This window comes from Phacochoerus africanus, chromosome 2 (genome assembly GCF_016906955.1).
Source record: "Phacochoerus africanus isolate WHEZ1 chromosome 2, ROS_Pafr_v1, whole genome shotgun sequence".
NCBI classification, from domain to species: domain Eukaryota; kingdom Metazoa; phylum Chordata; class Mammalia; order Artiodactyla; family Suidae; genus Phacochoerus; species Phacochoerus africanus.
The window spans coordinates 102,037,075-102,059,513 of NC_062545.1; the positions used below are offsets into that span (position 1 = coordinate 102,037,075).

At 41.9% G+C, this 22,439-nt stretch overlaps 1 protein-coding gene across 2 annotated transcripts; it reads left to right on the plus strand.

Moving 5' to 3' along the window:
* Positions 1-5,101: 5,101 nt before the first annotated feature.
* Positions 5,102-22,239, plus strand: SKA1 (spindle and kinetochore associated complex subunit 1). Of its 2 annotated transcripts, none has more exons than XM_047765054.1 (7): positions 5,102-5,383; positions 6,318-6,416; positions 10,539-10,663; positions 13,675-13,772; positions 17,118-17,255; positions 20,839-21,008; positions 21,925-22,239. In XM_047765054.1, the coding sequence occupies exons 2-7, from the start codon at positions 6,329-6,331 to the stop codon at positions 22,071-22,073; spliced, it is 768 nt and encodes a 255-aa protein (XP_047621010.1). In that variant the 5' UTR covers positions 5,102-5,383; positions 6,318-6,328; the 3' UTR covers positions 22,074-22,239. The 2 variants fall into 2 exon arrangements, with proteins under 2 accessions (XP_047621010.1, XP_047621000.1); XM_047765044.1 differs by having other exon boundaries at positions 5,102-5,226.
* The last annotated feature ends 200 nt before the right edge of the window (positions 22,240-22,439 follow it).

Sequence of the window (22,439 nt, forward strand, 5' to 3'; positions counted from 1 at the left end):
TTGAGGGTGTACCTGTGCATCAACTTTATCATTTCAGAAAGGGAACTTTGAGCCCTACTGTGATCATTGCGCTCACCCCAACTATCCTGTCCCAGGTTCCCTGATTTGGCTGCCCTTGTGTCAGTTGAATCACCATTTTGATTCTACTTTTGCAAACAATGGCAAGTGTGAGTAGAGTGATAGGAAGAACAATGGTGTTACCAAATCCGAAGCTGCCATGGATGACGGTGAGTCAGGCTAGAGTAGAAGGGGCAGGGTAACAGCTGGACAAGAGGTTCTGGAGCATAATGGATGGTGGGAGATCTGGACCCAGACAAATAATGGGGTGGATAGTGCAGAAATGCACCGTGTGGAGAGGGGAGGGAAGGCGAACAGCTGGGCCCAGGCATCGAGGTGAAGGACATGGTTTGGCAGCCTGGTATGAGAACCCATGCTGTCTACAAGGGAAGAGGCCAGAGGGAAAGTCTAGGCTAATGAAGGCCCTAGAGGCAGCTTCTATGGGGTGTGGTAACTGGAACCAAGCCACTCAATACAGTGACATCAAAATGTGCATGATTCCTGAGCTGTGGATGGCAGAGGGTTGAGCTTTGCTGCTCTGGGTATCAGCGTGCCACAAGCACATGTGCGCTGGCATGACTGTGCTGTTCCCTGTGAGTACTGCTGGGGAGCCCTCCTCTGCAGCCCAGACTCCAGAGCAACCTCAGCGTCTCTCACACATCAACAGCAACTGTGCTGTTCTTGGGTTTGCTCCCTCTCCTCAACAGTATTACGATGCAAGGGTGAGAGATTCCTGATGTAATTTGACCACTGTCTAGATGATCTGGGAAGTTATCTAGAGATTTCAGGGACACAGTAAATCCTAGGAATGTTTCAGGTGATTAAATCTTTGATGTAGAGATTGAAAATCTTGCAGTCGATTTAAGCATCTCTGATATGCGTGAGTTATTATTAATTTAGCTTAATATAAGGCTTACACAAGATTTCCAAATACTTGTTGTATAAAATGTACTTCAGGATGTTCAGTTGCATCTATGCAGAGAGAAGTTTTCCAAAACATGGAAATTACCTCGTCATAGGCATTGGACACATAATGACCATTAAGAAAATGAAATTGTAATTTAATTTTCTAGTTATTGCTAAGTTTTTCTTAAGGAAAAGAATTTTCAGAAGGTAAGCAAGAAAAACACCTTAGTTCCAAGATATTAGAACATATTCAGCAAATGAACACATTGATAGAAATGATGCCCAAACTGTCTTTTCTGGCTTTCCTGTGATCTGTTACTAGATACTCCATTGGCAGGCTCTTCCACAATTAATTGATTCCAGAAAATTTGGCAAGTTTTCGTCTTCTCTGTTTTAAGAATTCGACAATTGACCACTTTGTAAATATCATATAACACCAATCTTTTTTTTTTTTTTGTCTTTTTTCTAGAGCCACTCCCTCGGCATATGGAAGTTCCCAGGCTAGGGGTCTAATTGGAGCTGTAGCCGCCGGCCTACGCCACAGCCACAGCAACTTGGGATCCGAGCCAAGTCTGTGACCTACACCACAGCTCACGGCAACACCGGATCATCGGCCCACTGAGCAAGGCCAGGGATCAAACCCGCAACCTCATGGTTCCTAGTCAGATTTGTTAACCACTGTGCCATGACGGGAACTCCGTAACACCAATCTTTTAGGTGTTTTAAATGCTTTGAGAAAAGTATCTATCAAATAAAAGATACAGCTCGTTAACTTATTACAGTACTTGATTTCAAATATTTATGTATAAACATTGACAGCTGTTTAAAGAAATATTTTACCAAATTCACAAAATATGTCCAATACATGAATGCCATAATCTAACTGTGTGTCCTGGCTGCTTTCCACTTGCTCCTCAGGAATCCACTCTCCATCAAGCCCTGGACCCAGGTAGCCAGATTTATACTTTTCAAGGGTCTCCTGGGCCTTCTGGCTTCAGAATGGATGTGGCCAATGGGAGTAGGAAGATGTAGGTGTGAGGAGAATGGAGGTATTTATTCTCTCAGCTTCCTTCCTGCTCTGACCCTAACCAGAGGCCACAGCTCCTGCCAGGTGGCCCCCTCCCACAGAGCTGCATCCCTAGGCTCCCATGACCATAAGTTTTTGAGCTTAGAGATAATAACTGCACCCTGAGGTCATGAACCCTGAGGAAACTCACCATCACGTGTTCCCTTCACAATCAGCCCACACACTGCAGGTAGCCCTTTTATTAAATTCTCCAATTATCTAGTTTGAGTTTTCCTTCTGATTCTTGCTGGGATCTTGAATGATATAGTATGGTTATTCTTTTCCTTGGTGTGAACTAAGCATATGGCAAAAAAAAAAAAAAAAAGTTCTAAAACACAATGTCTAATTGTGAAAAACTGGAGATAGTGTGTCTTACAAATCTGCTCTATTAATACCTCTCTTCTTTTTCATTTCTGTCCTGGTCTCTCCCCCTCACTAGGCAGCCAGTTCTCTTATCTTACCTCCTTTTTCTTTTTTCCACATCACAGCATGTGGAATTTCCCAGGCCAGGGATGGAATCCTAGCCATAGCTGCGATCTATGCTGCAACTGTGGCAACTCTGGATCCTTAAAACCCACTGTGAAGGGCTGGAGACTGAATGTACACCTCTGAAGAGACAACCATAGGGGAAAGGCTGCCTGAGGATGGAAGCAACACAGAAAACACATAACTGAGAGATGGAGATGGCTTTCTTAACAGTATGTTTGAGTACCTGGGTTCAGCTATAACCACACAGACACAGACACACACACACACAGACACACACACACACACACACACACACACACAATTATACAGTTTTATAAGCCAAATAGTCTTTTTTTTTTTTTTTTTCTTGCTTAAATCAGTTTGGATTGAATTTCTGTCATTGCAACTCAAGGAGTCCTGCCAAGTAAACCAGTTCCAGAAAGAAGTAGCAGTGTGATCCAATTGCTCAATTCATATTTTTTTCTCCATTTCCCCACCTCTCCTCTTGTATTCAGTGCCTTTATACTTTCTTCTCCCTACTTATTTTCTCCTGGGAGATAAGCTGATAATGTTTGTCCTGGATGCTGCAGGGTGAATTTCTGTTACATTGTTTTTCATAGAATATTGACATTTTAAGCCTGACATTTAGTCCTACAATGAAAGGTTTTGTGTTGAGATTGAAAGAGATTTAAAAAATGTATCAACCAAATAACAATGTGTAAATCTTGTTTGGATTCTAATTCAAACAAACCAACAGTTTTTAAAATAAACAACTTTAAAAAAGTTTCTATCTTTAGGAGGTAGATATGGGAAGGTTTTTGGATGAAAAGATAAAATGTTTGAGGGTATTCCCTGGTGGCCTAGTGGTTAAGGATCTGGGGTTGTCACTGCTGTGGCTCAGGTCACTGCAGTGGCACAGATTGGATCCCTGGCCCGGGAACTTCCCCATGCCTTGGGTGAGGCCAAAAAACAAAGAACAACAAAACAAAAAGAACAGAAAAGAAAAAAGTATGCTGTTTGAGATTTGCTTCAAGATACTCCAGTATGCAAGGGGTGTGATGAGAGGAGGAATAGATGAAACAACATTGTGATAAATTAACAATGGTTAAAGCTGGATGATGAGTTGAGGAGGGGGTTCTTTGGACAATTCTAACACCAAATGTTTGAAATTTTCCATAATAAAAGAGGTTTGTTTGTTTTTGGCAGCCCTGCAACTTATGGAGTTTCCAGGGTTAGGGCCACAACTGCTGCAACTCCAGATCCTTAACCTCCTGTGCCCGGTTGCCCTTCAAGGTGCAGGTCTGAAACTAGCGCTTCCAGCGATCCGTTGCGCCACAGGAGAACTCTCATAATAAGAAACGTAAAAACAAGGAGAAATGGCCAAGGGAGCTATTCACCTATGCTCTCTCATTCTCCCTTTCCAAAAGAACTCCTATGTTGTTGAGGATGCAATGTAACTGTACAGATCCAAAAAAAGTTTAATAATTTTTTTTTCTAGTCTCACTTGTAAATGTGAGTGACCAGTAGAAAGCGGAAAGAAGCCGTTGGGTGTGGTTTCCAAGAAAATTCTTTAAAGTTGCTGTTTCAGGTAGTAAGTGAGCCTGTTTGTTACCCTTGCCTCTTAAAGAACTGAGAAAGGGAGTTCCCATCGTGGCGCAGTGGTTAACGAATCCGACTAGGAAGCATGAGGTTGCGGTTCGATCCCTGCCCTTGCTCAGCGGGTTAACCATCCGGCGTTTCCGTGATGTAGGTCGCAGACGTGGCTCTGGCCTAGGCTGGCAGCTACAGCTCCGATTAGACCCCCTAGCCTGGGACCCTCCATATGCCTCAAGAGTGGCCCAAGAAATGACAAAAGACAAAACAAAACAAACTGAGAAGCACCACAAGCAACCATAACGCCAGAATGCGTGATGTCAGGGACCGTGGCGCCTAAAGAAGGAAGGATCCTGGATCCTTGATGATGGTGGAGCTGCCACACCAGGCCTGGGATGATTTCCCCTTTTTTTCAACAGGGAGAACTAAACTTTTTTCTCGTTTTAAATTTGCATTCGCCCTTACGGAAGCTGTAAACTCCACGAAGGCAGAGAGTCTCTCTGCCTTATAGCTCACAAACTTGGCTGCTTTTTGGAATTAGCTGGGGTTTTTGTTTGTTTGTTTTTAATATTAAGGTTTGGACCCCACTAACAGAGTGAATTCACTGATTTGGTGTACGGCTTAGGCACTCTGCCCCGGTGATTCTAACGTGCAGCCAATTTGGAGACCCACTGTTTCAGCTCGCGATTTGATTCCCACAACGACTGACTCCTGGCTGGAGCAAGGTCAGGAGTGGGTGATCAACTGAGATCACCTACTACCGCACGGAGTAGGAAGGGCAGGCGTCCTCGCTCTGTTTCTCGCCAAAGCAGACTCAGCTGAGCTTTTGCCCGCTTCGCCCCCGCCGCCGCCGCCGCCGCCGCCGCCGCCGCCGCCGCCGCCGCCGCCGCCGCCGCCGCCGCCGCCGCCGCCGCCGCCGCCGCCGCCGCCGCCGCCGCCGCCGCCGCCCAGCTTTGGCCCAGTATAAACACGGAAATGCTTGGCGCGCCTCAGCCCACTGTCCGAGAGCCCTGAAGTGCGCTTGCGCGACACCGGGTCCTGGCGGGTAGTTTGAATTTCGCTCCGGGAGTTGAGTCTCGCGATTCTGGACTTCCGGCCGAGACTGGAGTGGTCTACACGCTTCGCGACCGCAGTAGGTGGGCTCTTCGCTGCGGGACCCGCGCTAGGTTGGAGCCTAGAGTTGAAGATCTTGCCATCGGAAAGCGGGCGGAAGGCATTGTTCGGACGGAGTGGGGGGCGCGCGGGGCCGGGCCGGGTTGGGCGGAGGAGCAGAGCTTCACTTTACCTCGCTGGGTGAGCTGGGGGGGGATGCTGCAGACTTGTCAGGTATCCTCGGAGTGAGCGGATAGATAGTACCTGATTTCTTTCCTTCCCCTCCCTCGTCTCTTTACCCTAAATAGTAAAGTTCCCACCCCCACAGCATGGCAGAAATGTTTACTTGGACCCGTTTCTTTGAACTTAGAATTCTTTAAGATTTTTATATATTTTGAGTTTTTAAAGAAAACATTAAAAAAAATAAATTACCAATACTTTATATATACATAGTGCATTTGTTCCTCTAAATCCTTAAGGAAATGATGCACGCTTATCGCCTGGACCCTGATTTGTAGGACATTAACTACAGAAGGTTCTAGGACAAGTCAATACTGGACTTTGGTTAGAAACTGAATTTTATAGAATTGAAAGAAATTGCTGTTGGACTTCCCGTGTGGCTCACAACAAAGAAATTGCTGTTGAGTTTTTGTACTTTCTCCCCCCAACCCCCCTTTTTTGGCCGCTCCAGTGTCATATGGAATTTCCTGGGCCAGGGATCCACTCAGCCGCAGCTGGATCCTTAACCCACTGCACCACATCAGGAATTCCTATATTCTTTCCGAGAAGTATCTTACTGGATATTTACCATTCTTGGAGTTTGTCTCTCTCTCTCTTTTTTTTTTTTTTTTTTTTTTGGTCTTTTTAGGGCTGTACCCACAGCATATGGAGGTTCCTAGGCTAGGGATCTAATGGGAGCTACAGCTGCCGGGCTTCACCACAGCCCAAGCAACGCGGGATCTTCAACCCACTGAGCAGTGCCAGGGATCATACCTGCAACCTCATGGTTCCTAGTCGGATTCGTTTCTACTGCGCCACAAAGGGAACTCCCATTCTTGGATTTTTTTGAAAGTGAACTGAAATTTGTCTGGCTTTTTTTTTTTTTTTTTTAATAAATGTGTTTTTTTTTCTTCAGCGGCTTAAAGGATGGCCTTGTCAGATCTGGAACAACTGTGCTCACATATTAATGAAAAAATTGGCAATATTAAAAAAACTCTGTCGTTAAGAAATTGTGGTAAGTAAAACAGATTCCACTGGCTTTGTACATAATAAATGCATTTTGATTATTGTGCCACTTTGAGTGATATACCTGATATGTTAGGTGATTTTAAGTTTCTAATAATGATTTTTAAAACACTCCAGCATTGGTATTGTGAATATTACAGTGGATACTAAAATGCAGGTTCCATTGAACAGTGAATTTTCTATTAATTACATTTATTTACTTAATGCTTTTCTGAGACACACAAGGCAGAAGAGTAAGATTGAAGGTTCTGTAGCATTTTTCTAGTTCTGGAGCCAAATAGAGCTACTAAAAGGCAAAGAAAATCAAAAGTAGGAAAGACCCACAGAGGTAGAATTAGCCCATCTTACAGCCTGCTTTGGAGGAAACTTAGCAATTTATATCCCTAAGAAATAACTAAATGAAAATGAAATCAGTTTTTTACACATCAGGAAATCTGGAGGTTGTAACCATATTCCAAAATATTTTGAAGAGCTGAAAGTGGATAAGGTCATGGAAGTGCAGAAAAATAGAGGATCCACAAGTTGACGTCATGGCTCGGCAGAGGCAAATCTGACTAGGATCCATGAGGACGTAGGTTCGATCCCTGGCCTTGCTCAGGGGGTTAAGTATCCAGTGTTGCCAAGGGCTATGGTGTAGGTAGCAGACATGGCTCAGATCTGGCATTGCTGTGGCTGTGGCGTAGGCCGGTGGCTGCAGCTCTGATTTGACCCCTATCCTGGGAACCTCCATATGCTGCGGGTACAGCCCTAAAAAAACAAAAACAAAACAAAACAAAAAAAAATAGAGAATACTTGTAAAATCTAGAAAAATAGCATTTACAAAAATGCTATGCTCCCTAACCCTACCTAGGAGAGCTAAAGATTTATTGATTCGGTAGTTCCCATTGTGGCTCAGTGGTAATGCATGAGAATGCAGGTTCAATCCCTGGCCTTGCTAAGTGGGTTAAGGATCTGATGTTGCTGTGAGCTGTGGTATAGGCTGGCCGCTGCAGCTCTAATTCAACCCCTGGTTGGGGGAATTTCTGTATGTGGAGGGTGCAACCCTGAAAAAAAAAAAAGATTTATTGATCAGTGGAATTCCATCTGCTGGGAAGATGCTGTTGAACTTTTATTGTAGTTTGTATTAAGAATTGATAATATTAAAAAATTCCAATATGAAATTATAATGTTGGTATGTCCTTTCGAATTTTAGATGTCCTCCTGAGACTTTGATATTTTCCTTCTCTTGTTGTGAACCACTAATAAAGAGCATCATCTGTTTTACAGTTTGGGGCTGAGGAAGTCAATAAAAAGCCCAAGGGGTGGTGGGTTCATCTTTTCAAGGCCCCTGGTCTGTAAATGAGGAAACGGAGGCTTAGAAGTCAGGTGACTTGTCCAGGTTCCCCCAGCTGATGGGTAGTTTGTTGGGACTGTGGTTTTCGTATTCAGATTCCCAGTGTAGAACTTGGCTACTGCTATGCCACTTTGACTGAATAACCTAAATAGGACATTTAGATTTTTAATAAGTAGTCTTGTTTAGATTCTCTTACTGAAGACAAGATTACTATTTGATAGATATAATTTAGAGATCTATGAAACTATCAAACCCTGAATCCAAATCACCCCATCAAAGCATGAGGCCTGGCAAAGGAATCTAACCTATTAGATTACTGAATACTGGGTAGCCATCATTTGTACTTGGGGAGAATACTTTGTTTCCAAAGCCTGTTTAGGAAAGTGAAGTAATTTGTTTGCCACTTTCACTGCTGTAACATGCTAGATTACTACTATCAAAAGTAGTGAATTAGGAGTTACTGTCATGGCTCAGTTGCTAATGAAACCAACTGGTATCCATGAGGATGTGGGTTTGATCCCTGGCCTTGTTCAGTGGGTTAAGGATCTGGCATTGCCGTGAGCTGTGATCCAAGCTGCAGATGAGGCTCGGATCCTTAGTTGTTGGGGCTGTGGCGTAGGCTGGCAGCTACAGCTCCGATTAGACCCCTAGCTTGGGAACCTCCATATGCCACAGGTGTGGCCCTAAATAGACAACCAAAAAAAAAAAAAAAAGGAGTGAATTAGGAGTTCCTGTTGTGGCTCAGTGGTAATGAACCTGACTAGTATCCATGAGGATTTGAGGATGCAGATTTGATCCCTGGCGTGGCTTAGTGGGCTAAAGATCCAGTGTTGCCGAGGGCTGTGATGTAGGTAGCAGACACGGCTTGGATCTGGCACTGCTGTGGCGTAGGCTGGTGGCTGCAGCTCTGATTCGACCCCTAGCCTGGGAACTCCCATATGCCGTGGGTGCAGCCCTGAAAAAAGATAAACAAAAGTTTAAAAATAGTGAATTACAGACCTTGAAATATTTACGGTTTCAAAATTAGACAGTTTAGGGGATGCACTAGGGGTATGGGATGGAAACACTATAAAATTTGGTTGTAATGAGCTTTGTAGGACTATGAATTTAATAAAATTCATTGAGTAATAAAAATAAAAATGAGATAATAAAATTAAAGTGAATTTAAAAATAGGTAATTAAAAAAGTGGTGAATTTGCTTAGTTGATTATTCTACTACAAGTCAGCAAACAAAGCTGTAAAACTTTTTTTTTTTTTTGGTCTATTTAAGGCTGTACCTGTGACATATGGAAGTTCCCAGGCTAGGGGTGGAATTGGAGCTGCAGCTGCTGGCCCACACCACAGCCATGGCAATGCAGGATCCAAGCCGTGTTTTCGATGTACTCCAGAGCTCATGGCAATGCTGGATCCTTAACCAGCTGAGTGAGGCCAGGAATCGAACCTGTGTCCTCATGGATGCTAGTCAGATTCCTTTCTGCTGAGCCACTATGGGAACTTCATGGCTCTAAAATTTAAGTGACTAAATTTTTTGAGATACCAGTATATCTAACTAGTTGTTTCACCCCTGAAATTAGTCTCATTAGAGACAACAGCACTCTCGTTTACTTATTAATTTCTTTTAGTTGTTGGGAACCTACTGTTAGATGCAATTAGCATTGCTTTATTAGATTATGTTGATAAATAACACTTTGCCTTTACTGAATACTTGACTGAGGTTCTCAGTGCTCACCCATCTAGTACTTTGCTACTATCTTCTCAGTAACCCTCTGAGGGCAGGTACTGGTGTCTCTGGCTTCAGCCCTGGAGCCTTTAGCTGTTTCACTCTGCTGCATCCATAATCTACAGATGTGGTTAATCTACAGATGTGGTCAGATTATGTTTTCACTTATGTGTACTTTATGACTTGGTTGCTAGTAGCGAAGACGGAAAAAGTTGATTATGGGGATAGTTTTTCTTGGGTGCTTTTTGATTTACCTTTAAAAAAAATTTTTTTAAAGCTACTTTTATTTCTAGGGAGGAGGGGACTCTGGTTTTCCCATCCTTGTGGCTGTGAAGCTAGAAAGAGGGGCTGGGAGGTGGAGTTGGGAGTATGGCGCTTGCTACTCTCCCCAACCTCCTATGTACACTTTAGGGCTGGTCCAAAGCATAAGCTTATCTCCCTGGCCAGTGATTAGCATTATTTCAGATTTACACATTGACTGAAGGTACAGCCCATGAAGAGGGGTCCTAACCTCCTCTGGGATTCTCACTTCCAGCATCCTATGCTTTGAAGTCTCAAAGCCTTGGCTCTTAGCCCACTAAAACCAAATATACTAGGTTACTGAGACTAACAGCCTCCTCCCTCCAGCATTCCTCTGTATCCCTCAGATTAGGGCTGCTGCAGTATCAGGTCACATACACTGGCTGGTCTGTGGTTCTCTCTTCATGTTCGACCCCTTGGAGATTTACCTTATTGTCTTAAGAGATCAACTATGCATGGAAAAAGGTGTTTATTTTTTCTTGCATTTCTAGTGTTTTGTTACAGAGGAAGAATTTGCCAGAAATGAAAGATTCCGGAGAGACTTTGTTCTTATCTCTCCTTTCCTTTTCTTTCATACTACTTAGAGTTGAGTTCCTAAGATTATCCATGGGGACAGGTCCTAGGGGCTGAAACAGCAGTTCTTTCTCCACCCTCAGTGTTTCTTTAAGGTAAAGCTCTGTTCCAAGAGTTCAGTGGGGTACATATGTGTTTTTTGCTTTTTCACTACACTATATTTTCCATTTTATCTTTGTTAACAGGTCAAGAACCTACCTTGAAGACAATATTAAATAAAATAGGAGATGAGATCATTGTAGTAAATGAACTTCTAAATAAATTGGAATTGGAAATTGAGTATCAAGAACAAACCAACAGTTCACTCCAGGTAATGATTTTCTAGTGAAGAAACAAAATTAAAAGGCAGTTGATAGGAGTTCCCCTGTTGTGGTGCAGTGGAAACGAATCTAACTAGAAACCATGAGGTTGTGTTTAATCCCTGGCCTCGCTCAGTGGGATAAGGATCCGGTGTTGCCATGAGCTGTGGTGTAGGCCTGCAGCTACAGCTCTGATTAGATCCCTAGCCTGGGAACCTCCATATGCTGCAGGTGGGTAAAAAGTCCAAAGGAAAAAAAAAAAAAGGCAGTCCTTAGAAACTCCCTAATCACCAGGGAATTCTTTTTTTTTTTTTTTGTCTTTTTGCCATTTTCTTGGGTTCCCAGGCTAGGGGTCAAATCAGAGCTGCAACCACCAGCCTACACCAGAGCCACAGCAATGCAGGATCCGAGCCGCATCTGCAACCTGCACCACAGCTCACGGCAACGCCGGATCGTTAACCCACTGAGCAAGGGCAGGGACTGAACCTGCAACCTCATGGTTCCTAGTCAGATTCGTTAACCACTGCGCCATGATGGGAACTCCTCACCAGGGAATTCTCAAGGATGCTTTAAGTTTATGGTGTTCCTAGCTTCATAAGTTATTATTAATGGTATAGAGTGCAATTTGCATTTTATTTTCCCAGTATAAAGGGCTCCAGAGTTCCACAGGTATTTCTGTCTTCATGCTGGTAGCCAATGGACTTGACCTTTTCTAAAAAGGAAGATTTCCTAAGTAATTCTTGGTATGTTTAATTTAAATAAGTGATCTCCTGGGAATGTGGTGTTGGAGGAGTGCCCACCCCAGGGTGAGGAAATGTGGATTCCCACCCTGGCTGCCCAGAGCACCCTCTGCCACCCTGAGAAGGTCATTTTTCCTCTTGAGGTCTCGGAGTCCTCATTTGGAATGTTAAGGGTCCTAGTGAAGTATTTATTGGGTCCCTTCTAGTCTGCATTTCTCTATTTCTATAAAATGTAATGAGAGCCTCCTTGCCTGCCTGCTTGCATCTCTCACAAGCATCCTATCTTAATAAATCAATTTCTTATCTATCAAAGAAATGTAATATAAGGACTCTCAAGTAAAGAAAAACTTGAACCTCATTCACACACACATTTTGTTCTTAAAAAAACCATTTTACCCTAGTAAAAGTGCTTGTGTACTTCCTGATGGGAAATAGTCTGTACCATAACTACCTCATGCCATTGATACATTCAATGGGATTGAAGAAAGTGACCTCTATGATCCCTTTCAGCCTTGTAATCCTTGATATTGCTAAGAATTTTTCAGCTGTAGGAACTGGCATGATTATGTCTAATTACTATTAAATGAAATTAGTATCTCTGAACATCCTTCAGCTTTTTTTTTTTTTTTTTAAGGTTTGCACCTGCTGCATAGGGAAGTTCCTGGGCCAGGGGATGAATCGAAGCCACAGCTGCTGGCCTACACCACAGCCACTGCAATGCCAGATCTGAGCTGCATCTTCGACCTACACCATTGCTCACAGCAACGCCGGATCCTTAACCCCTTGAGCGAGGCCAGAGATGGAACACAAATCCTCACAGACACTATATTCTGTTCCTACCCCAATGAGCCACAATGGGAACTCCTCATTTCCTCCCTCCCTCCCTGTATTTCTTTCTTGCTGCCATGCCCGTGGTGCATGGACTTTCCCAGGCCAGGAACTGAACCTGAGCCACAGCAGCGACCTGAGCCACTGCACTGACAATGCTGGATCCTTAACGCACTATGCCGCAAGGGAACTTCCATTCAACTCTTTAAAAGAAAGGTATTATACAAATTCAAACAGAAACCAATAGTGGTTTCACTTTAATGCTGCCCTAGAACACCCAGGATTAGGTGTGGGTTTACAGAATGTTCAACTCAGGATTAAAGGCTATTTGAAATTTTTGTTTATATTATGATTGGAAATCAGGGAGTTCCTGTTGTGGCCCAGCAGGTTACAAACCCTTCTAATATCTGTGAGGATTGGGATTTAATCCCTGGCCTCAGCGGGTTAAGGATCCAGCATTGCCATGAGCTGTGATGTAGTTTTCAGATGGCTTGGATCCTGTGCTGTGGCTGTGGCATAGGCCAGCACTATAGCTCTGATTTGACCCCTAGCCTGAGAACATCCATATGCTTCAGGTGCTGCTCTGAAAAGAAAAAAGAAAAAAAAAAGATGACAGAGATCTAAAGGTACAGAGTATTTTTCTTATTAAATTTGCATGCGTTCATAGCCTCAGGTTCTAGGAGAAGTTTAAATAAAGACAGCACAAAACGAAAGCAGTTATGATCAAGTAGACATTTTCATTAAGCTGGAATATATGAAAGCCGTTCCAGACAGCATCTCATCCTTGCGCTTCAGGAAAGCATTATCATTCTGGTGCTGGAGCGTGTTTGCTAAGTCAACAAAAGCACTTTACCAGAGTGACAGTCATAAATCTTTCATAGACTTTGTAGTTGCTTCCCAATGTTGAAGTATTTTAGAAAGACATAAATGTCAACCCTGCCTGTTATAACGTGATTCTAACAGTTGTTCTCTGAAAAAAATCCAGTAGAGAAAAACAATATATTGCCATCCAAAATCAGCTCTGGAAACCAAATATCTCTTTTTTTAATATTGCTGCATTTGCTGCTTTTCACCCCTTCTACTTTCTGAATACTCAGAATCATTGTGATGGTTCAGTCTCTCATGCTTCTTCTAACATAACACATACAGGCAGGACAGATGATTATTTGTAAGCTTATTTTTTTTTATTTTTAGGGCTGCACCCACGGCATATGGAGATTCCCAGGCTAGGGGTCCAATCAGAGCTGTAGCTGCCAGCCTACACCACAGCCACAGCAACATGGGATCCGAGCTACATCTGCAGCCTACACCACAGCTCATGGTAACGCTGGATCCTTCACCCACTGAACGAGGCCAGAGATCGAACCTGTATCCTTGTGGATACTAGTCAGGTTTGTTAATGGCTGAACCACGACAGGAACTCCTTTTTTTTTTTTTTTTTTTTTTAATTTTAGGAACTCTGTGAATCTCTCGAAGAAGATTATAAAGATGTGGAACATCTCAAAGAAAATATTCCTCCCCATTTGCCTCAAGTAACAGTAACCCAGAACGTGTAAGTATGTTTATAATCATTCTTGCTTTCTCATTTATAAAACTACGAACACTTCAGATGTTTATGCTTTTTCATATACTTGCAATTTTAGTGACAAAAAAATAAAAACCCTGGGTAATCACTTATACAAGAAATAATCTTTCCCCTATCTTTACCAGTTTTCTTATCCTGCTGTCTGTGGAGAAAATGCCTCCCCCTCCCTCTTTCTCAGAGGTGAGTCTCCTCTAAGCTCTTTTTCTGCTTTTTCTCATTTCCTTTTTTTAGAGCAGAGTTTGTCAACCTCGGTTCTATTGACATTCTAGGTCAGATCATTCTTTTTTGTGAAAACAGGATGTTTATAGTGGCATTCCTGATCTCCCCTGACTAAATATCAGTAGCACCCCTGTACCCCCTCCCACTCCACTCCTGCACCCAGGTGTGACCAGGAAAAATGGCCTCAGACATTGCCATTTGAGGGACAAAATTTCCCCTGACCCTTGAGAACCACTGCCTTAGGGAAAAAATAAACTTAATGAGCTTCTGATCTTAAAAACAACCAAAGAAATTTAAAACTTATCTCTGAGATTCCCTGAGGGCCTAACAGGTTAAGGATCCAGCACCGTCACTGCTGTGGTTCAGGAAGCTGCTGTGATACGGGTTCCATCCCTGGCCTCAGAACTTCCGCATGCCACCTGTTAAGCAAAACAAACAAACAAACAAACACTTAGCTCTGTTTTCACTCTCATACTATTGTCCAATTTCTGTACACTGGCAGTGTATGTTCATACCTGCCCTTTTTCTCCAAGCTCTGAAAACCTAGTTTTTGGCTGTTATTACTACCATATTTATAATTACTTGAAGGCCACAGAGAGGTAAAAAATTTCTCTTCAGCCCTGATTCTTTTCAGATTTTACTTTGCTGCCCATCTTGTTGTTTTTGAAATTCTGTTATCTGCACTTCTACTGCTTTCTTAGTTGTCATCTTGCATCCTTGGCTAGGTTGCCTCCTTTTCTCTGCCCTCCTTTAAATTCCAAGTATCTCCTAAAGCTCTGTTTCACTCTTGCTGACTTAACACCACTATTAATGCTCTGAAATGTCCAATTCCAGCCTTGACATAGCATCTAGTTCTGCTGTTTCATTGCTTACTGGGAATCTCATGAATGAGCTGTTCTGTCTCCACCTTGGTGTGTCCAAGACAAAACTGTCTCCTTGTCACCCACCTGTCACCTAGACAGGAACTTGGCATCTTCAACCTGTCTCACTTCTCGTAGCCTCAGCTGTCCTTCTGCCACTGTGGGGTTTCGGCCCTGCCCTCCCTCTCATTGTCCGGCTCCATGAGATCCTCCATCATCTTTTGTCTTTATGATTTGGGGGCTCCCATGTTTTATCTTTCCAGTATTTCTCCACTCCCATCTCTCCAGTTCTCTGCCATCACAATTGTTTTCTAAAAAGGGGCTCCAAGTGTATGAAAACATTCTATGGCTAACTTAACTTTTTTGGCTTTTGAAATGCATCATATGTGCAGAAGAGTAATTAAAGAAAGTATTATTAGTATAGGAGTTCCTGCTGTGGCACATTGGGTTAAGGGCCTGGTGTTGCCACAGCTGTGGTGTAGGTTACAGCTGCTGTTTGGATCCTGGCCTGGAAACTTCCATATGCATGGGTGTGGCCCCCCAAAAAATATTAGTGCAAATTAAAGAAGAAAATAAACATCAGTGCATCCACCAGTCAGATTAAGAGGTAGGACATCACCAGTACTTATGGCATTTCTCTTGCAGACCCTCCATCAAAGGGATAATTATCGTGTCATTTATGGTAATCACAGCTGTGCATATGTGTTCGTCTAAGCAATAATACTGTCTAGATTTGAAAAACTGAAAGGGGAGTTCCGTTGTGGCGCAGCAGAAACGAATCCGACTAGGAATGATGAGGTTTGCAGGTTCGATCCCTGGCCTTACTCAGTGGGTTAAGAATCTGGCATTGCTCAGATCTCTGGTGTAGGTCACAGACATGGCTCAGATCCCAAGTTGCTGTGGCTGTGGTGTAGGCCATCGGCTACAGCTCTGATTCGACCCCTAGCCTAGGAACCTCCATATGCCAAGGGTGTGGCCCTAAAAATACAAAAAAAAAAAAAAGAAAGAAAGAAAGAAAAACTGAAAGGAAGGCAGTGCTTTGCTGTGTAGGAAAAGAGCCACATTGCTGCTGCTGATTGAAGGTCTCCAGGAAGAGATGAACTCAACATGAGTTCTTGGCATGTCAGGGTACTTTGGAATTTCCCTCTAAGAAGAGAAAATGAGTGGGCAGAGTCATACATGAATGCTAGGATCAGAGGTCATTGTAGTAGGATATCTGCCAGGGCTGTTGGGCTGGACTTTGGACACCCAGCAGATATGTCCCAAGGAGTAGGAGGAATTTTCTTCTAAACTCACTATGGCCTAGCTTCACTTTCAGGGCCAGGTCACAGCAGGGCCTGAAGACAAGCAAGTACAGGTAAGAATCAGCCAGGCTCACCATGGAGTCTCATATTAGGATTCATACAAGGCTGATGGTATCATAACATTGAGCTTCTTCATCTCGACCAACTACCACCTGGCCTTCTCCTCATCCCACCGACTGAGTAAGGCCTCGTCCTGTGTCTGGTACTCAGCTGTCATCTTGGGATCTCACTTCCCTGACTTTATTGGGATTCCCTTCGCTTGGTCCTGGGTTGAATCTGTTCTTTCCTGTGTCCCATTTCATTTTTGGAACAGTTGAGCCGGTATCACTTGACTTGCTGCTGGCAGCAGGGGTCTGTTTGCCTCCTTGGCAGTTTGTAGACTCTATTTGCTAATGGGTAGGAGCTCTATATTAGGCTTCTCACGAACTCCAGAAATTGGGTCAGATTGATCCAAGGGTGACCTATGCACCTTGCTGGCAACTAAAATGAGTCTTCATCAGGTGGGGACTGACAGTAGCAACCAAGGGGATAAATTACAAAAATAGAAGTATAAGATGATCAGTGTTTCCATGTCCAGAAATAGGGAAGTCAGGAAGAGAATCTGTTAAGAAGTGAAGTTCAAATTTACACATACTGACTTTGAGGAGCCAGTTGGAAAACTGATGAAATTGTTTGGCACGTGTACTCCTCGCACCATATTTTTGGTGTGTAAACAGAACTTTATTACTGAATATTTAGGGACTTAATTTTTTAGCATTCTCTCTTGAGATCTTCATGAGTTTTAGGGGTAGGAATCGAAAATAATGTTGTCTATAAAATTATAACAAGATGAATCAGGTTTGATACTGATCATTTTCAGCTGCAAAGCTTTCTGGTATGCTGCACAATTCTGATGTTTACCTGTATTTCTGTGAATCTCGGTTCTATAGTGTTAATGGATCAGATCTTGACCCTGAAGAACCAGCCAAGGTTGAGGAACCTGCACCCCCAAGGAAGCCCCCCAAAGAACAAAGAAATATTAAAGAAATGCTATTTATAACTTCTGACGAGTTTAATGGCATTCCTGCGTAAGTATTTAAAATAAATTTTAACATTCATTTATTTATTTATGGTCTTTTTATGGCTGCACCCAAGGCACATGAAAATTAGCAGGCTAGGAGGTGTCAAATCGGAGCTAAAGCTGCTGGCCTACACCACAGCCATAGCAACACCGGGTCCTTAACCCACAGAGTGAGGCCAGGGATCAAACCCGCATCCTCATGGATGCTAGTCGGGTTCGTTAACTGCTGAACTATAGTGGGAACTCCACAGTCAGCTTTTTAATAGTAAATGAACATGATTGCTTAAAGTATAAACCTTGATGATGTTAATTATATTATGCTATGTTCCAACACTGATGTTTTCTAAAATAATTTTACATCGTACTGTGAAAATGCAGGAAACCTTTTGTTGAAGATGCTTAAAATTATGTTTTTTATTTAGTTGTAAAACCTTTTCGTAGAGAGATCTAGAGATAGGTCAGTTTTTTTCGCGAGTCTTCTCAGGGTCATTTTGTGATACAGATTTATCCAATTACATTTTAGAAGTAGCCTCGGTTTTGCTATAGTTTTAAGGAAAGTGTTGCATCGTTTTGAGATTAGAACAGAGAATGTCATGTTTGGCTTCCAGTTGTCCATTAACTTATGCCACATACTTGTTTGGGTCTGTGCTCTATTCCAGGCCCTAGGTCACTGAGGAGAAGAGTACAGGGATGAATATGCCATGGTGCCTCCCCAAGAGAGGACTGCTTTGTTCTTTTCAGATGACATTAAGGGGGAACCAATTGTGGAAATCCATGTTTTTGTTTTTGTTTTTCCCCAGCCACACCTGTGGCCTATGGAATTTCCCAGGCCAGGACTCAAACTGAGCCACAACTTCGACCTTTGCCATGGCTATGGCAATGCGGGATCCTTAACCCACTACACTGGGCCAGGGAATCGAATCTGAGATGCCACAGAAACTGCTGGATCTGTAACCTGCTGTGCCACAGCAGGAACTCCTGTAAATCCATGTTTTTAAACTCATAATTCCAGGGCTTTACTTAATTTCTTGGCTTTATATTGTTAATTTGTATACTTTCTTATATAAATAATGCACATTGTTACAAAATGTTTGTTTTCAGAAGAAAACTCACCTGTAATTCCACTGCTAAGGCAAGAGAGAGTATTTCCTTCCATATTTTATTTAATTTCACCTATTTAACAGGTTGTTTCTGATTCTTAATACAATAATGCAGTTATTCTACAAATACAATCGCTTTTTTTTTTTTTTTTTTTTTGCTTTTAGGGCCACACCTGTAGCATATGGAGGTTCCCAGGCTAGGAGTCTAATCAGAGCTACATCTGCTGGCTGGCCTATATCACAGCCACAGCAACACCAGATCAGAGCTGAGCCATGCACAGCTCACAGAAACACTGGATCCTTAACCCCCTGAGCAAGGCCAGGGATCGAACTACAATCTCATGGTTCCTGGTTGGATTTGTTTCCACTGTGCCATGATGGGAATTCCTACAATTGCTTGTTTTTTAGTCATGAGCATTATCCCATCATTAGCTATCATTAACTTGGGTTTTGGTAGTTGTATAATATTTTATCATATGGCTACCCTGTAAGTTATTTAAGCATGACTTTATTAAATATTTGTGTTGATTGCATTGTTACGAAAAATGGTACGATGAAATTTCTTTTAGACAACTCTATTTTATAATTTCTTTATTCCTTGAACTGGAGTCTTAGGAGGAGAATCCCTGGGGCAAAGGGCATGATTATTTTACTTGCTTAGGAGTTGTCCATTAGGATTTTGTTGTTGTGTTTTGTTTTTTTTTTAACTAATACACTTTGTTTGAACACTCAAAATTTACAGAAACATCGAACAGATAGTACAGTGTTTTCATACCTGCAAACAATTTCCCCTATTATTAACATCTTGCATTAGTGTGGTACATTTGCTAGCATTGATAAACCAGTCTAGACACAATTAACTAAATGAATTTAGAAAAGGGAATAATAAAAACAAATAGGTTTTGGTGAATATGAACATTTTGCTTTATATATATATTTATTTTTATTTATTTTTTTAATTTATTTTTTTGCTTTTTAGGGCTGTACCTGTGACATATGGAAGTTCCCAGGCAAGGGGTCAAATCAGAGCTGCAGCTGCCAGCCTACACCACAGCCACAGCAATGCCAGATCTTTAACCTACTGATCAAGGGCAGGGATCAAACCCATATCCTCATGGATACTAGTCAGGTGCGTAACCTGCCAAGCCACAGCAGGAACTCCCTATTTTATACTATGGAAGTTTCAGTTAGAAAACTGCCCCTTTGAGGAGTTACCTTGGTGGTGCAGTGGGTTAAGGATCCAGCATTGTCATTGCTGTGGCTTGGATTGCTGCTGTGGCATGGGTTTGATCCCTGGCTCTGGAACTTCTGTGTGCTGTGGGTGTGGCCAAGAAAAGAAAAGAAAACCGCCTCTTTGAATAGAGGTAATGAATCTGTGATGTATTGAAGGGAAAAATTGAAGCAGATCATTTAAAATTTTGTTTTTGGTATGTGACCCTATCTCCTATTAGATTCTGAGACTCCAGGGACTGGCAGGGTGGGCAGGAAGGGAAGAGTGGGCTGTAAAGTGAAAGAGACAGTGGTCAAAGGGCATTTGAGCTCCAAATGAAGAGCAAGGCAGTCCATCATCCTCCTCTTTTGGGCAGCTCTGCAGCTTGACTTCTCTTTACAACCCCTGCACCATCTGTTCTTTTTTGTCTCAATCAGCATTATCATCTTTGTTGTCATATTTGTCATCCTTCATCTTCCCTCCGTCCTTTTCTCCTTCTTTCTGAATAGATACATTTTTGCAGAAAACTAGAATGGTGTGAGTTGTATAATTTATTAATACTAAATAATAGTATTTACTACTGTAAATACTACTATTATATATATATAATATTACTACTATTTACTAATTTCTTTCTCTTGCTCATAAACATGTTAAAATGTTTTTCCATATTAATCAGTCCTTTTGAGTCAGAGTTTATTTTATTTTTTTCTTGGCCATGCCCATGGTATGCAGAAGTTCCCAGGCCAGGGATCACACCTGAGCCACAATAGTGACAACACCAAATCCTTAACCACTAGGTCACCAGGGAACTCTAAGCCAATTTTAGATTGTAATGTTAATTCTGTAGGTGGAAGACAGGTATTTATGCATCCAGATATAACTAAGGAAAAAAAACACTCATCTGCTATGGTCTGTTTAATTTCTCAGCAGTTGAGATGTGTCTGGTTGATAAAATTTTTATAAAGAGTACTAATAACATTGCTACTGTATGAAGTCATCCTATCAAAATGTTTTCTTTTCTTTCTTTCTTTTTTTTTTTGGTTCCCCTGTAGCATATGGAGTTGCCTGGCCAGGGATCAGATCCAAGCTGCAGTTTGTGACCTGTGCCACAACTTCGGCAACGCTGGATCCTTAACCAACTGTGCCAACCAGGGATCTAACTTGCATCCCGGGACATAGGTTTGATCCTGCTGCGCCACAGCGGGATCAATGTTTTTCAAAGAAAATGATTTTGTATAATGATTCTTTTAAAAAACTAATTACTTTCTTTTTTACAGGTACATGAAATCCCGGTTAACCTATTGTCAAATTAATGATGTTATTAAAGAAATCAACAAGGCAGTAGCTGGTAAATATAAGATCCTCTATCAACCAAAAAAGTCTATGAATTCTGTGGCTAGAAACCTCTATCACAGATTTATCGATGAAGAAACAAAGGAAACCAAAGGTAAAATGAGAGTTGATGTGTACATATGTGTACACGTCAGCTGGTTGCAGTGTAACTAAATTATGAGAAATGAAGTTAATTCTAGGAAATTCTAATTCTAGAGAGAGAGTTCTCAGCCAGGGGTGATTTCCCCACCAGGGAACATTTGGCCAACTCTAGAGATATTTTTGGTTGTTAAAAGTTGGGGAGGGGGTGCTACCTGCATCTAGTGACTAGAGACCAGGGATGCTGTTAAATTACCCTTCAGTGCACATGACAACTTCTCGAAAAAGAATTAACTAGCCCCAAATGCCAAGGCTGAGAAACACTGCGTCAGCGTCTATCATGGAACTAACTATAAGCAGTATTTTCAGAATTAGAGTAGTAATGATAACAGTTGGCCATACTTATATAGCACTGACTTGGTGCCAGATAATATACTAAGGGCTTTAGTCCTCCTGGCATCCTTATGAATTGTGCACTATTATGACCCCCGTTTTGCAGACTAGGTGAAGAGGGCTTAAGTTACTTGCCCGAGGTTATTCAGTTCAGTGATAAAGCTCCTGTGGGTATCATTCTCTTAACCGCTATACCACGTTGCCTCTTGAAAAGAGAATTGTCCCAAAGGTACCACCAGATAACCAGTGATATAATAATCAGGGCTGTATTTTTGGAATGCTACAGTAAACATATGCAACTTCAGCTGAAAGAATATTACTATTAAAAAAAATTTTTATCATAGTTGATGTACAGTGTTCTGTCAATTTCTGCTATACAGCAAAGTGACCTGATCATAAATATATTCTGCCGGCTGTCACTTTGGTTGGATAATATTAGTAAAAATGATGAATGCCATCCATATTTACAATGTCATGCATTAAAGGCTCATCTTGAAAGTTGTTCTTATAAAAACTAGCTCTAATATCTTTATTTTCAGGCCATTATTTTATAGTGGAGGCTGACATAAAGGAGTTCACAGCTTTGAAAGTTGACAAGAGGTTTCATGTGATACTGAATATTTTACGACACTGCCGGAGGCTCTCAGAGGTCCGAGGGGGAGGACTTACCCGATACGTTATAACATGAGGCTCTTGTGAGCTTTTGAACCAGCCAACAGGGTATAGAGGTTATTCCTAGAATTGTCTTATATGTAATTTCTTTATATATAATTTCTTTAGCTTTTTCATTTTTTTTTTGTTTCTTGTAAGAAAATAAAACTTAAAAAAAATAAAGTATGTATATTTTAAAATCCACTTCCTTGCAGTAAATATTTATATTTACTAAAATAACCTTATAGCCAAAACTTGGAAATAATCTAAATGACAATCAACAGATGAATGGATTAAGAAGATGTGATACATATACACAATGGAATACAACACAGCCATAAAAAAGAACGAAATAATGCAACCTGCAGCAACATGGATGGAACTAAATTATCACACTAATCCA